At 50.7% G+C, this 12,156-nt stretch overlaps 1 protein-coding gene across 15 annotated transcripts in view; it reads right to left on the reverse strand.

The window, feature by feature from the left end:
• The window catches only part of RAPGEF1 (Rap guanine nucleotide exchange factor 1), a 130,186-nt gene that overhangs the window by 38,882 nt on the left and 79,148 nt on the right, over positions 1-12,156 (reverse strand). For all 15 annotated transcript variants that reach the window (XM_053908448.1, XM_053908446.1, XM_053908452.1 and 12 more), the window contains 4 exons: positions 3,499-3,587; positions 2,672-2,824; positions 2,076-2,199; positions 1,459-1,642 (listed from right to left, as the gene is read on the reverse strand). In XM_053908448.1, coding sequence (XP_053764423.1) covers positions 1,459-1,642; positions 2,076-2,199; positions 2,672-2,824; positions 3,499-3,587 — 550 coding nt within the window. The remainder of the gene's footprint in view (positions 1-1,458; positions 1,643-2,075; positions 2,200-2,671; positions 2,825-3,498; positions 3,588-12,156) is intronic.

Here is a 12,156-nt window from a genome sequence, read left to right on the forward strand (position 1 = left end):
TAACCCGGTGCCATTCATCACAGCGTGAGGACACAGCATCCCCGTCTCATCTCTAGGCTTCATTTCATACTCCTCATTCTTCTCCCTGCTTACAGAAGTAAAGCCGAGTGGGAAGATGGCTGTTTGCTTATTTGCCTCCATCGTTTGAATTAGAAAGAAAGAAAGAAAGAAAGAAAGAAAGAAAGAAAGAAAGAAAGAAAGAAAGACAGAAAGAAAGAAAGAAAGAAAAGAAAGAAAGAAAGAAAGAAAGGAAAAGAAAAGAAAGAAGAAAGGAAGGAAGAAAAGAGAAAAAGAAAGAAAGAAAGAAAAAGAGAGAAGAAAGAAAGAAAAAGAAAGAGAAGAAAGAAAGAAAAAGAAAGGAAGACAGAAAGACAGAAACAAAGAGGCATGACCACTGTAGGAAATGTGGCAAAAAAAAAAAAAAAAAAAAAACCCCAAAATCAAGAAAATAAAACTCATCCACAATCGCATTACTTAACTATCACCTGTTTACAATTTGACGTATTTCCTTAAATGTCTTTTTTTTCCCCCCTAGGATTCATTTTTTAAACACCCAATTGAGAAAAGACTAGGTCAGTGGTCTTGGATTTTGGCCATTACTCAATGCATCATGATTGACTTTTCATAGCTATGTATCACTCCACCAAGCGGATGCATGACGGTTCATCGGATTCCCTAACACTTGAGTAGTTAGCTTGCTTCTGAGCCATCACTACTCCCAGTCATGCCGGGAGTAACGTCCTGGGATAGATCTTGCCACAGGGACGCCTGGGGGGCTTAGTCAGTTAAGCGTCTGTTGATTTCAGCTCAGGTCATTATCTCGTGGTCCCGGCCACTGATGGCTCGGAGCCTGCGTCTGTCTGTCTCTCCTTCTCTCTGCCCCTTCCCCACTCAAGCTCTCTCTCTCTCTCTCTCTCTCTCTCTCTCAAAAGAAATAAATAAACATTAAAAAAAAGAAATCTTGCTACAAGCTTCTGATTAAACCCTCAAAGTGAAATGTCCAGCTCACGGGACACGAACAGCTTCATGCTCTCGGACCCTGGCACCAAGCTGCCTTTCGGACTCTCCTCCGGCCCCCGCGGCACGCGCTCGGCACCGACCGGGAGGTCAGCATGTGCTGCCCACCTGCCCTCACCGTCCGTCAAAAGCCGTCAGGGGCTCTCCCCGTCATCTATAGCTCTGAGCACAGATGGCTCTTAATTTTGACCACGGGAGTCAGATCACACACTGACGGATTAACCACAGTAACAGCCACCATCTGAGCATCTCCCAGGCAGTTTCACATGGTTGTTCCATCTAAACGTTCAACCTCCTGGGGACAGACAGATACCGGCAGCCCCATCTTGCGGTCAAAGAGACAGATCAGGGTCGTAGGACCAAGACTGGCATCACCGTATGACCCCAAAGCGGCCACCAAGAAGCGGAGAGACAGGAAAGGTGAGAGATGGCTGAGCCCACCTAGTGTTTCACAGCTTGTGTTCCGGGAGCACTGCCCGCTGTCCCTGTCCAGAGAGGACAGCTGCTCGTCTGACTTGCTGAGCTTGCCCATGCTGCTGCAGGGGGACAGGCGGGGCGATTCTCCGCCGTATGAGTGGCTGCCTCCTGACAGCCGCCTCTGTGTGTAACAGTCCACGTCAAAATCCTGGTGTGGAGAAATGAAAACCAGGCCCAAGTCACTTCTGAGAAATGGTGGCAGAGCCCAGGGGAGAGGAATCGGTACACTGACTTAGAGGAGACTGCCAAGCTCAGAAACCGGCTGCAAAGGCCCGTCTTTGATGTGACAAGCTGCGTCTGTGACTTCTGAGAAAGGAGCCTTTACGAGTGCTGGGAGTGTGTCGCCAGCGAGGGCCCCAGGGCCAGCCTCAGATGTCCGCAGGAGACGCTCTTTGGCTCCAGCCTCCCCACCCCGACCTCCTCCCCCATGTGGGAACTTCCACCCCGTCCGGTGGTCCCGTACAGAGAAAGAACGGTCCTCCCACTGCCAGGGGCTGAAGACCACTGGGTTTCTTTTCGCCTCAGGAGCCAAATTCCCACACCCAAAGCCTTCCTCTGCCTTCCAGATGGGGCGACATTACCTGCCTATTAATTCCAACGGGCAAACTGGAACCACTGGTGGCCCGACTCATGGGGGCCACGACGGCCACTCGGGTCGGGGACGGAGCTGACTGTCTTTTCTTCGGTGGCAATGCTGGTGGAGGACTGAAATAGATTAAGAAATCCTATCAAACCGAAAACCCAAACAGAAGCTCTTTAAAAAGGTGTCAGGGTCCAGAATGTGGGATTCTTTCATTATCAGAGACTTCACACCTACTTTGAACACTTTTAACTCCCGTCCCACTCCACCGCTGCCAAAAGAAAACCTATCAATGCCAAAACACCAAGAATCAGAAACATCTTTTCTTTTCCTTCCATAGTAAGTCGTACGAAGGCTAAGAGGCAAGCTGCTGGGAATTCTTGGAGGGCGCGGCAAGGGCGGGCACTGGGGCCGGGCTCGCGTCCTCCACAGATGATCCTCCCCAAGGATGATCAAGATTCCAAGGCTTCTAAAGAGCGAGGGGTTGGGTTCCAAGTTCTTACCCTAATGGCACCGTCTTCGTTTTGGTTCATCTACCCATCCATTTATCAGATTACATCATAAATAGAAGAGGGTGCCAGAAAAATAAAAAATTACCTATTATCAACCACCCGAATGCCAGGTAAGGGGGGTTTGGGGGGCGCGACCTCTTCATCTGTAGAGTCTGGAAGCAGCTCGGCTGACTGGGACAGGCCACTTGTCTTGTTCAGAATCTCCATCTCTCGATCTGTCAGGGGGACCTCAGACTGGCTGGAGGATGAGAAGAACCTGGGATTACAGAAGGTTACAGAGCACACGCAGGTCCTGAGTGGGGCAGGATGTGACCGGGCCATGGAACCGAGGCAGGGCACCGGGCCGAGCAGCAGGAGCCCTGGACCCTGTCCCTGGAGCTCTATGGCACAGATGGGGTTTCAAGTCTGTTTGATCACCAAAAATAGCAGGAGTTCGGCCAGGAACCCCTGACTGCATCTGTTTCCTTGTCTGTAAGAGGAAACCTCAGAAGACATGGTCTAAAGGTTCTCGACATGCTCCAAATTATTATGTTTTATATTTTTACTAGGAGCTTGTAGCAGAAATGGTTACAAGGCCTTGAAACTGTCCACACTGCCCTCGGCAGTTTACTCTCTTGATGAAGCTCAGTTCTCTCAAGCCCAATCCCCAAAACCCAACCCTCTAAGCTCTTTCCAGTTACGGAGGGAAGTGGCTCCGGAAAAGCGCAGGTGGGGGTCGTGGTCTCACGCGGCAGCCTGAGAAAGAGTCACGCTGACCGCTAACCCTGAGATCAGGCAACACTTCGAAACGTGAGCGAGCTGGACACGCTTTAAAGCAACACAGGCCACCAGCAGCCTACCTGATGGGGCTCACGTTCTCTCTCAAGGGGAGACCCAAGTGGCCAGTGGCTGGAGGGTTTAGTCAGAACTCACCCATCAGGTCTGCAGGCTGGGGAACTGGGTTTCACTGGGCTGGTTGGAGACGGATGCCCCTGCTTCTCGATGGTAAGTCTGACCAGCTCCTGTACCCCACACAAGAGAGAAGCCATGAGGCACTACGACAGCTCCTTGCTGCTCGGTTTTCACCCCAAGGCAGGTCAGCTGTCTGTCCTCCGCCCAGCCTCTTTTTGTGCCTGCAGACTTCCCGCACACCGTTAATGCAAGTACTGTTCGATTTAGATAATCTGAACTTCCCAAAATGTCCCCTACCCTCCAAAAAATACCTTCATAGCGTGTTGAGACGTTTCAAGATACATAAAGGTACTTCCTCTTGGAAGAGGGAAATGACAAACCCTGCTGTCTCAAAATGACGAAGTTTAACACTGAAATTACATTCCAGCAGAACAGATTCCCAGCCAGTTTGTGGGGGGAGAACTACTCTTTAGTTCCTGAAAGCCATTAAATTACATCCTGTAACGTGCAGGGCGCTGCCTATGTTAAGGAGCAAACCTCCGGCATGGGGAGGGTGGTTTCCCAAAGCGAGGTGGCCCTGGGTGTGGCAGCAGCTGGTATCCCGAGATGACTGGTCAGCATCTTTGTTGACCGACAGAGTTAACGGCCTATTACCCAGTGGAGACGTGACTTTGGAAAATATATTTTTTACACAGAAAAAGAGAGAAAGATCAGGGCCTGCTTGTTTTTTTTTTTTTTTTTTCTCAACTAGAATGCAATTTTCCCCAGTTTGATGGGGTCTGATGATCACAAATACCCGTGTAAATACCACTCAAAAAATACCGAACATTTCCGCTGCTCTCTCCAGAGCCTCTGCCCCACCCCAACCATGGTTTTACTTCTGTTTCGCAGATTACATTTGCCCAGAGCTTGACATAAATGGAACCGTTACGGTATGCACTCTCCCGCACGCATCTTGTCTGAACGGCTTTGTGGGGCGATCTCACTCACGTGCCGTAATCGCCGGCGCGATGGTTTTGTCTGCTCGCGGTGGGGCTGCGCTCAGCACTGCGACTTTTACTACTTCTGCTCCCCCACAAAAGAAGCTGTGCCCGTGACCAGCCACTTCCCCCAGCAGCTACAGCTCCGGGCAACCACCATCCTGCCCTGCCCTGTCTCTATTCTGCTTCTCTTTTGCTCAGTGTGACCACCCACGTCATCGTGCGCACGAGTAATCTGGTCCTTCTCGTGGCGGAGTTATATACTCCACTGTATGCACAAACCTACGTCTCTTTACCCGTTCTCCTGTTGATGGACATCTGGGTAAGACCTGTTTGCGTCTGGGGGCAGGGGGAAGGTTCAGTATTTCAGCATGAATATCCATTTCTAAAGTTACAGAGGAGGCAGCAATGGGCGTGAGTGGGCAACATCGACATGCCCCTGAATGAGACTGCAAAGCCTCTCCACACTCAAAATGCCACAGACACGAATCACAACACATGGGCTAAGGCAAGGTTAATATCCTCCCTAGCACAAGGATTCTGTCAGAAACATGAAAACCAGAAGAAAAAGACAAATACATCAAAACTAATACCAAAGAGGAAACTCACAGACATAAACATCAGTGCTCAATAGTCATCAGGGACTCTCCAGCTTTGATGGTAACAAAACAACCTTCCAGACACGGTAGGTAGGAGTAGTCCTTTGAGAACAGCCTTCTTAGAGGATGATTTGTCAGTATGTGTCAAAATTAAATATCTGTACTCTTTTTAAAAGAATTTAGCCCAAGGAGGGGTGCCTAGGTGGCTCAGTAGGTTGAGCGTCCGACTTTGGCTCATGTCATGATCTCACAGTTTGTGGGTTCGGGCCCCGCCTCGGGCTCTGTGCTGACAGTTCAGAGCCTGGAGCCTGTTTCAGATTCTGTGTCTCCCTCTCTCTCTGCCCCTCCCCCAGTCGTTCTCTCTCTCTCTCTCTCTGTCTCTCTGTCTCTCTCTCTCAAAAATAAATAAACATTAAAACAAATTAAAAAAAAAAAAGAATTTAGCCCAAGGAAAACGTCATGGATGTATGCAAAAAATAAGCTGCAAAGGATGGTCATCACAGCATTATATGTAATAGATAAAATTAGACTCAATGCTCTGTAATTAAATAGTTAATATTAGATACAGATTGTGTCCATTATGACAGAACCAAGCAACAGACCATTACGTTGCCAATACAAATCAAACTCGTGAGAATATATGATATCACGGAAAGAAAATGTAATACAACGTTTGGTGGCAAATAGCTCCAGGTGGTCCCATGGCAGACATACAGTATGTTTTGGAAATAAATCGTAAACAAGAAGGGGCCCCCAGGTGGCTCAGTCGGTTAAGTGTCCGACTTCGGCTCAGGTCATGATCTCACGGTCTGTGAGTTTGAGCCCCTCATTGGGCTCTGTGCTGACGGCTCAGAGCCTGGAACCTGCCTTGGATTCTGCGTCTCCCTCTCTCTCTGCCTCTCCCCAACTCATGCGCTCTCTTTCAAAAATAAACAAACACTGAAAAAAAAATTTTTAATGGGAACAATACACATCTAGAAAGTATGGCTATGAAACACCCCTAATTTTCTTGCTTTCGTTTCTTTGCGTTTTTGTAAATTTTCTATAATGAACACGTGTTACTTCTGAAATACTAATTAAAACGAGAAAATACAACCAAAGGCATGCTCAGTGCAGCTGGAATCAGCATCACCCCACTCTAGGACAGGACAGCGGCTGCCTATTCTTGGAGACACAGAAGTCAGATCTCTGAGTCAAGTACTAGACAGAGAAAGGAGAATGTTCCTATGTTCCTGTTCTGACAATTTACAAGTTAAATAAAATCTCATGGGCACTTGGACACTAGTTACCTAGCTGGTGATTACGGCCAGGACGCGACTGAAAGTAAGGAGACAGATGACGGGTTGAGGAGAGAAAGCAGGGAGTGGGAGGGGGAGCAAGTCACCGGGCCGCACAGAAGAGCATCCCTGTGTCAGAGGGGGTCAGAGGGCCAGACCAAAGCATCCTGGAAGGCCCATGTTCACATTACTCTTTTCCACAAGCAGGGCGAAGAACAGAGAGAAGTATGTGTACTCGCATCGGCTGACGTAGGAGAAAGTTCCACTAACTCTTCACTGATTCACGAGCAATTATGATTAGCATGCCACCTTTCTGGAGGGGCAGCTGAGCAACGGTGCAGGAGTCACGGAACGATGGGCACATCGGCACAAGCGCGCACCCGAACTCCCACACGGCGACGTGGTGGCGGAAAGTCTCCCTTCCGCCGGTCTGCCAGCCTTGGCTCACGGAGGGTGCAAAAGGGGCAGGCGGCTTTTCCACCCCTACCACCCTTCCGGCCCCAGAAGGACACAGAAGGGAACCTCCAGAAGGTGCGCATATCTGGCTACTGCACCAAAAACCTAATCTCGTTCAAAGCTGGCCATTGGCAGTGCGGCAAGAGCCTGACTCCTACTAAAGGCAGAATTTCCGAGAGGGACGTCAGACTCTTCAGCCCTCTTGAGGCACAGGTGTGAAAAGACCAGACTGTGCGCACAGCCGGCGACCGTGAACCAGACAACGACCGATCCACTGAAAAGCAGTCTTCAAAAGCCAAAGGGTATTGGGAAAAGTATCTTTCTAAGTGCATAATACTTTATTTCTGTGCTCATTTTAGTCGTACTGAAAATGGTCACAGTGATGTTCCCATCTTGAGGGACCTTCAACAAGTCAAAGTATGGGCTGTGGTCCTCCCATTTCCTCCTTGGCACTAAGACAAAGCCCCCGTCCGGCAGAGAGCACACGGGCCGCACAAGGGCCCCTACGAGGCGCGGCCATGGGCAACACTCCTAAGAGCGGCCGCCATGCTGCCCGTACCAGTGGGCACCACACCATGGCCAACCCTCCCGCTCACACGCCGTGCCTGAGAAGCACACCAGTCTACGGGCAGTGGCCACCAATCCTGCTCCCCCCTCACCCCGGCCCCTCGCTGTCCATCCTCGGTCACCTTCTGGCCCTGTGAGTCTTCTGGGTTCAGGCCATGACAGGGCCCCTCTGCTGCTCAGCGGTCCTAAGACAAGTCCTTCGCCAAGGACACCACACGGAGGCCACCAGTTGGGAGTTTCCTGGACCGAAGCAGCAGAATGAAATCACAGGGGTGTCTAGCCTTTTCATGGTGAAAAGAAGGGACCTTCCCACCTGAAGTCTGAGGGGTGAGGCAGCCACAGAGCAGAGGAAGCGGCCTCCTTCTCCTGTGCAGCAAGCACTGGGGAACAAGTGGGGCTGGGCAGCGAGGGACCCCCGGAGTCAGCTCTCCGAGGGCCACTCCAGCCGCGAGACACTGGCTGTCATTCCTCAAACGGACTAAAGACAAGGCAGCCAGAGGAGACCTCAGATGCAGTGTGGGAGGAAAACAATTAAGACACGCGTTTGAGGAGGTGAAGTGAAAACCCCGGTGGCGCTGAATGCGAATTGGAAGTACCAGCGGAAACTCCAGATGTGCTTTGTCTTCCAGAAACTAACCGCGCGACCCACCAGCAGCGATGAGAACATCAGCCCTCAGTGTGGTCTCTAAATGGGACTTCCCAGCAAAGGGAAGCAGGGCTCCCTAAAGGAACGGCTGATTCCAGTTCTGTGGTAAGCAATGTACAAGGTACCTTATAACTCAATAATAAAACGAAAGCCCAATTTAAAAATGGGCAAAGCGGGCGCCTGGGTGGCTCAGTCGGTTAAGCATCTGACTTTGGCTCAGGTCATGAACTTGCTCTTGTGAGTTCGAGCCGCGCGTCGGGCTCTGTGCTGATGTCTCAGAGCCTGGAGCCTGCTTCGGAGTCTGTGTCTCCCTCTCTCTCTCTGTCCCTCCCCCACTCATGCGCTTGCTCTCTCTCTCTCTCTCTCTCTCTCTCTCAAAAATAAAGATTAAAGACTTTTTTTAAACGGGCAAAGGACCTGAACAGACATTTCTCCAAAGAGATCACAGACGGCCAATAAGCACACGAAAAGGGACTCCATATCATTAGCCCGCAGGGAAATGAACATCTGCCAAAAAGCACAGGTGGGAACGGAGGCCGTGGAGAAGCCGGAGAGGCTGAGGCCCGCATCCACCGCAGATGGGGTGGAAAATGGCGCAGCCGCTTCCAGCCCGGAGTTACCGCGTGGCCCAGCCGCTGTGCTCCTGGGCGTACCACCGAGAGAAATGAAAATACACACCCGCATAACAACGTGTACAGGAGTGTTCACGGCAGCCTCACTCAGGGGTGCCGAGAGGTGGAAACTCAGACGTCCGGATGGCCACGAGAAAACAATGCGACGTGGTGCACCCACAGAGTGGAATATCATTTGGCAAGAAAAGGAAAGGAGGTACCGATACATGCTGTGGCATGCGTGAACTCTGAAACCATTGTACTAAGTGACGGGAGCTGGTCTCAAGGGGCCACAGAGTATACGATTCCTTGCATACGAAATGTCTAGAATAGGCAAATCTATAGAGGTCAGGCTGCCTAAGGCTGGGCGGTGGGGGATGGCGAGAAATGAGGGGGGAGGGGAGAGCATAAAGGGTAGGCGGTTACTTTCTGAAGGTGACGAAATGTCCTAAAATGGATCGTGGTGATGGCTGTACACGTGTGTGAATATAGTAAAAAGAAAAATCACCATACATATTTTAAGTGGGTGAATTATATGGTGTGGGAATTACAGCTCAATGAAGCTGTGTATCACCACCCCCAAACAAAACAACTACCAGACGATAAGAGCCTGGAACAGATTTTCATACCAAGACAACTACGAAGAAGACTATCAAAGACTTCTAGGGTCATATCACAGGGAACTCAGGAAACAGCCTAAAAAAGTTTTCAGTGGCCAAAGATGGGGCCTGGGGACCAGGAAGAGGGACAAGCACAGTGGGTGGGAGCACGGCCAGCACGTGTAAATTCATGAGTTCAAAATGAGATTTTAAACAGCTCAACTCACTGGTCATGTTAAAGGGTGCTAGGAGACAGGCACTGTTTTGAAAAGTGGTAAAGAAAGGAAGGAATTAAGCATGGATCCTGCCTCTTCTCTGAGAATGATCACTCAGGAAAACCATAAGTTTACAAGGGAGGTCTGTGATTTAAGTGTTTCCCAGCAAATGAGAGAACGGCACGAAGAATTAGAAACTCATCATTCTGCAACTCTAAATCAGTGAACAGATCTAGGCAAAAATCATGGATGGCTACTAACATCAGAAAGGGAGGGGCGCCTGGGTGGCTCAGTAGGTTAAGCGTGTAACTTCGGCTCAGGTCACGATCTCACGGTTCGTGAGTTTGAGCCCTGCATCGGGCTCTCTGCTGGGCCTGCTTCACATCATCTCTCTCCCTCTCTCTCTGCTCCTCCCCTGCTCACACTCATTCTCTCTCTCATAAGTAAATAAATAAAACAGTTTGTTTGTTTGTTTGTTTTTTTAAAGAAAAGGAAACGTGCCTCTTGATGGAGGTGAGGGCAGCACTGAGGGAGCATTCGAAATACAAAAACCTGAAACTGATTCAGCCTCTAGTTTCACAGGGAATTCAGGGGAGAGAGGAACATGCCAGACAACACTGTTTGGATGTCATCAGCACAAAATCCAGAACGTGGGAGACCTGTAACAGCAGTAACCCTTCCTAACAACACAAGTAAGCTGCAAGGACAAACAGAGAAAAGCGATCTTTAGATGCATGTTAATGCACTAAGAAGCATACGGGCTTTATCTGGACCCTGAACTGAAAAGCAAACTGTTTAAAACCAGAAAACTACGCCCTGCATACGGGTGGGGTCCAGCCCAGGGCTTGCTTTCTGTAAGGCCCTCAAGGTGAGAATTCTTTAAAAAGAAAAAAAAAAATTACATAAACCAACGACAAAGAACATGCAACAGAGACCCACAGGCAGCAGAGAAGGTATGTAGCCTGAGAGGCTTCGAGTATTTATTCCCTGGCCCTTTGCAGAAAAAGCTTGCCGTGGCCTCAAGCTCTGCACGGGCATTTCCAGGAGGAAGGACGGGATCTGCGATTTGCTTCCAGCGATCCCGGGGAGCAGGCAGAGGAACAAGACTGGCCAGGAGCTACGTAAGGGGGCTTCATTACCCCGTTTTTTTCTTGGCAAATGTTTGAACGTTTTCATCAAAAAATTAAAAAATAGGCTGAACGAGGAATAAAAGAGATGGCTTGAGATGTCAGTGTGGCAGGGACAGCAAGTTGCCCCACGACTTGTTCTTCCTCTTTAGCAGAATGTCAGCTGGGCATGTGACCAAGCTGTGATCGATGAAGTGTGAGTGAGTTCTGTGAGGCCTTTGAGGAAGCATCCTGAAACGGAGAGGGCGCACCTTCCTACTCTCTCTTCCTCCTTGCTGGCTGGAATGCAGTCACGATGGATGGAGCAGGAGCACTCGTTCGGGACCGTGAGGTGGAAGCCACGTGCTAACTAAGGATGGCAGGAAAGCAAGATGGGAGACGACCACATGCCTGGCCATTTTGTGAAAGTGTCATTAGCCTCAGACTGCCCGTCTGTGGGCTTCTTGGCCATGAAGGAGAGATAAGTTTAAAAGCCAGTATTATTGTGGATTTTCTTGCAGTCGAACATAATCCTGACTGATGTAGTCAGAAAAACACTTCCTACAAAATATTCCCGTTGTAAGTGAAAACTGAGACAGGCAAAGCTCACTAAAAGTGGACCTGGGAGGTCACGAAGGGAGCCACACCAATGACATCAGTTACAGGAGGAATCGTCGCTTACAGAGCCCAGCAGAGGCACCCTCACCAGGAGAGCATTGTGATCGCAGGCCCAGCGGGAAGGGCGGGCCCGGCGTCTCCGATGAGAGACCCTCCACCCCGGCGACTCGGCCAGTGAGAAACCGCCCTCACCCTGAACTCCTTCCTGCCCGTCTCCGGGTCAGGACAGCCCCTCCCAGCGTCCTCCTCCTAAAATAATCCTCTCTCTTTGTTGGACTTGCCCGTGGTTTTGCCCCGGCTCGCAGGTCCCGCATTGCAATTGTCTGCTATTCCCGAATAAACCCATTTTGCTGGTAGAGTAATGGGCTAGATGTTCTATTCTGTCGGTTAAGGGGTACGCAGGGGGTCCGGGACAGCACACGAGCGCAAGTGCGGGTGGTGACGACAGAACGGCAGGTGCTCTCCTCCAAGGCTGTCGGCGTAAGGTTGAAAAACAGAAGTGTGTGTGTGAAGGGCCGGGGGGAGCTGGAGGCCAGGGAAAGAGGCTCTGGGTCTGAGAACTGACATCCGGGAGGGCGTGCCAAGAGGGCAAGCGGAGCCCAGGGAGCTGGGTAAGAGACGGTGCACCTGAGACAAGAAGAAAGGCTGATGTTTAGACGGAAGGGCACGAAGAGCTGGCACACTGGCTTCCGAAGGACAAGCCGGGTCACCTGCTGGAGCCAGAGAGGCTGGGCCGCAGAGAGCCGGGTGCTGGGGAAAGCGAGGGCCTTTCGATTCCTTCCTCAGACGGTCACCATCCTCTCTGGGCCTCAGGCCCCACCAGCAGAGCACCTGCCCGGGGCCAGATCAGGTGATAGCGACAGGTCTGTCTTTCGACCGGAGATGCACGGAAGCGAACCGCAGGCACCGTCAAAGACGGGCGCGCGCAAGCCATCCCGGACGCTAACATTTCCATGGTGATTGGTGCCTACCCGCCATTTACTGGGCACCTAGCACTTACTGGCC

Source organism: Panthera pardus, unplaced genomic scaffold, assembly GCF_024362965.1.
Source record: "Panthera pardus isolate Hobbes unplaced genomic scaffold, ASM2436296v1 HiC_scaffold_20, whole genome shotgun sequence".
In the NCBI taxonomy this organism is placed as follows: domain Eukaryota; kingdom Metazoa; phylum Chordata; class Mammalia; order Carnivora; family Felidae; genus Panthera; species Panthera pardus.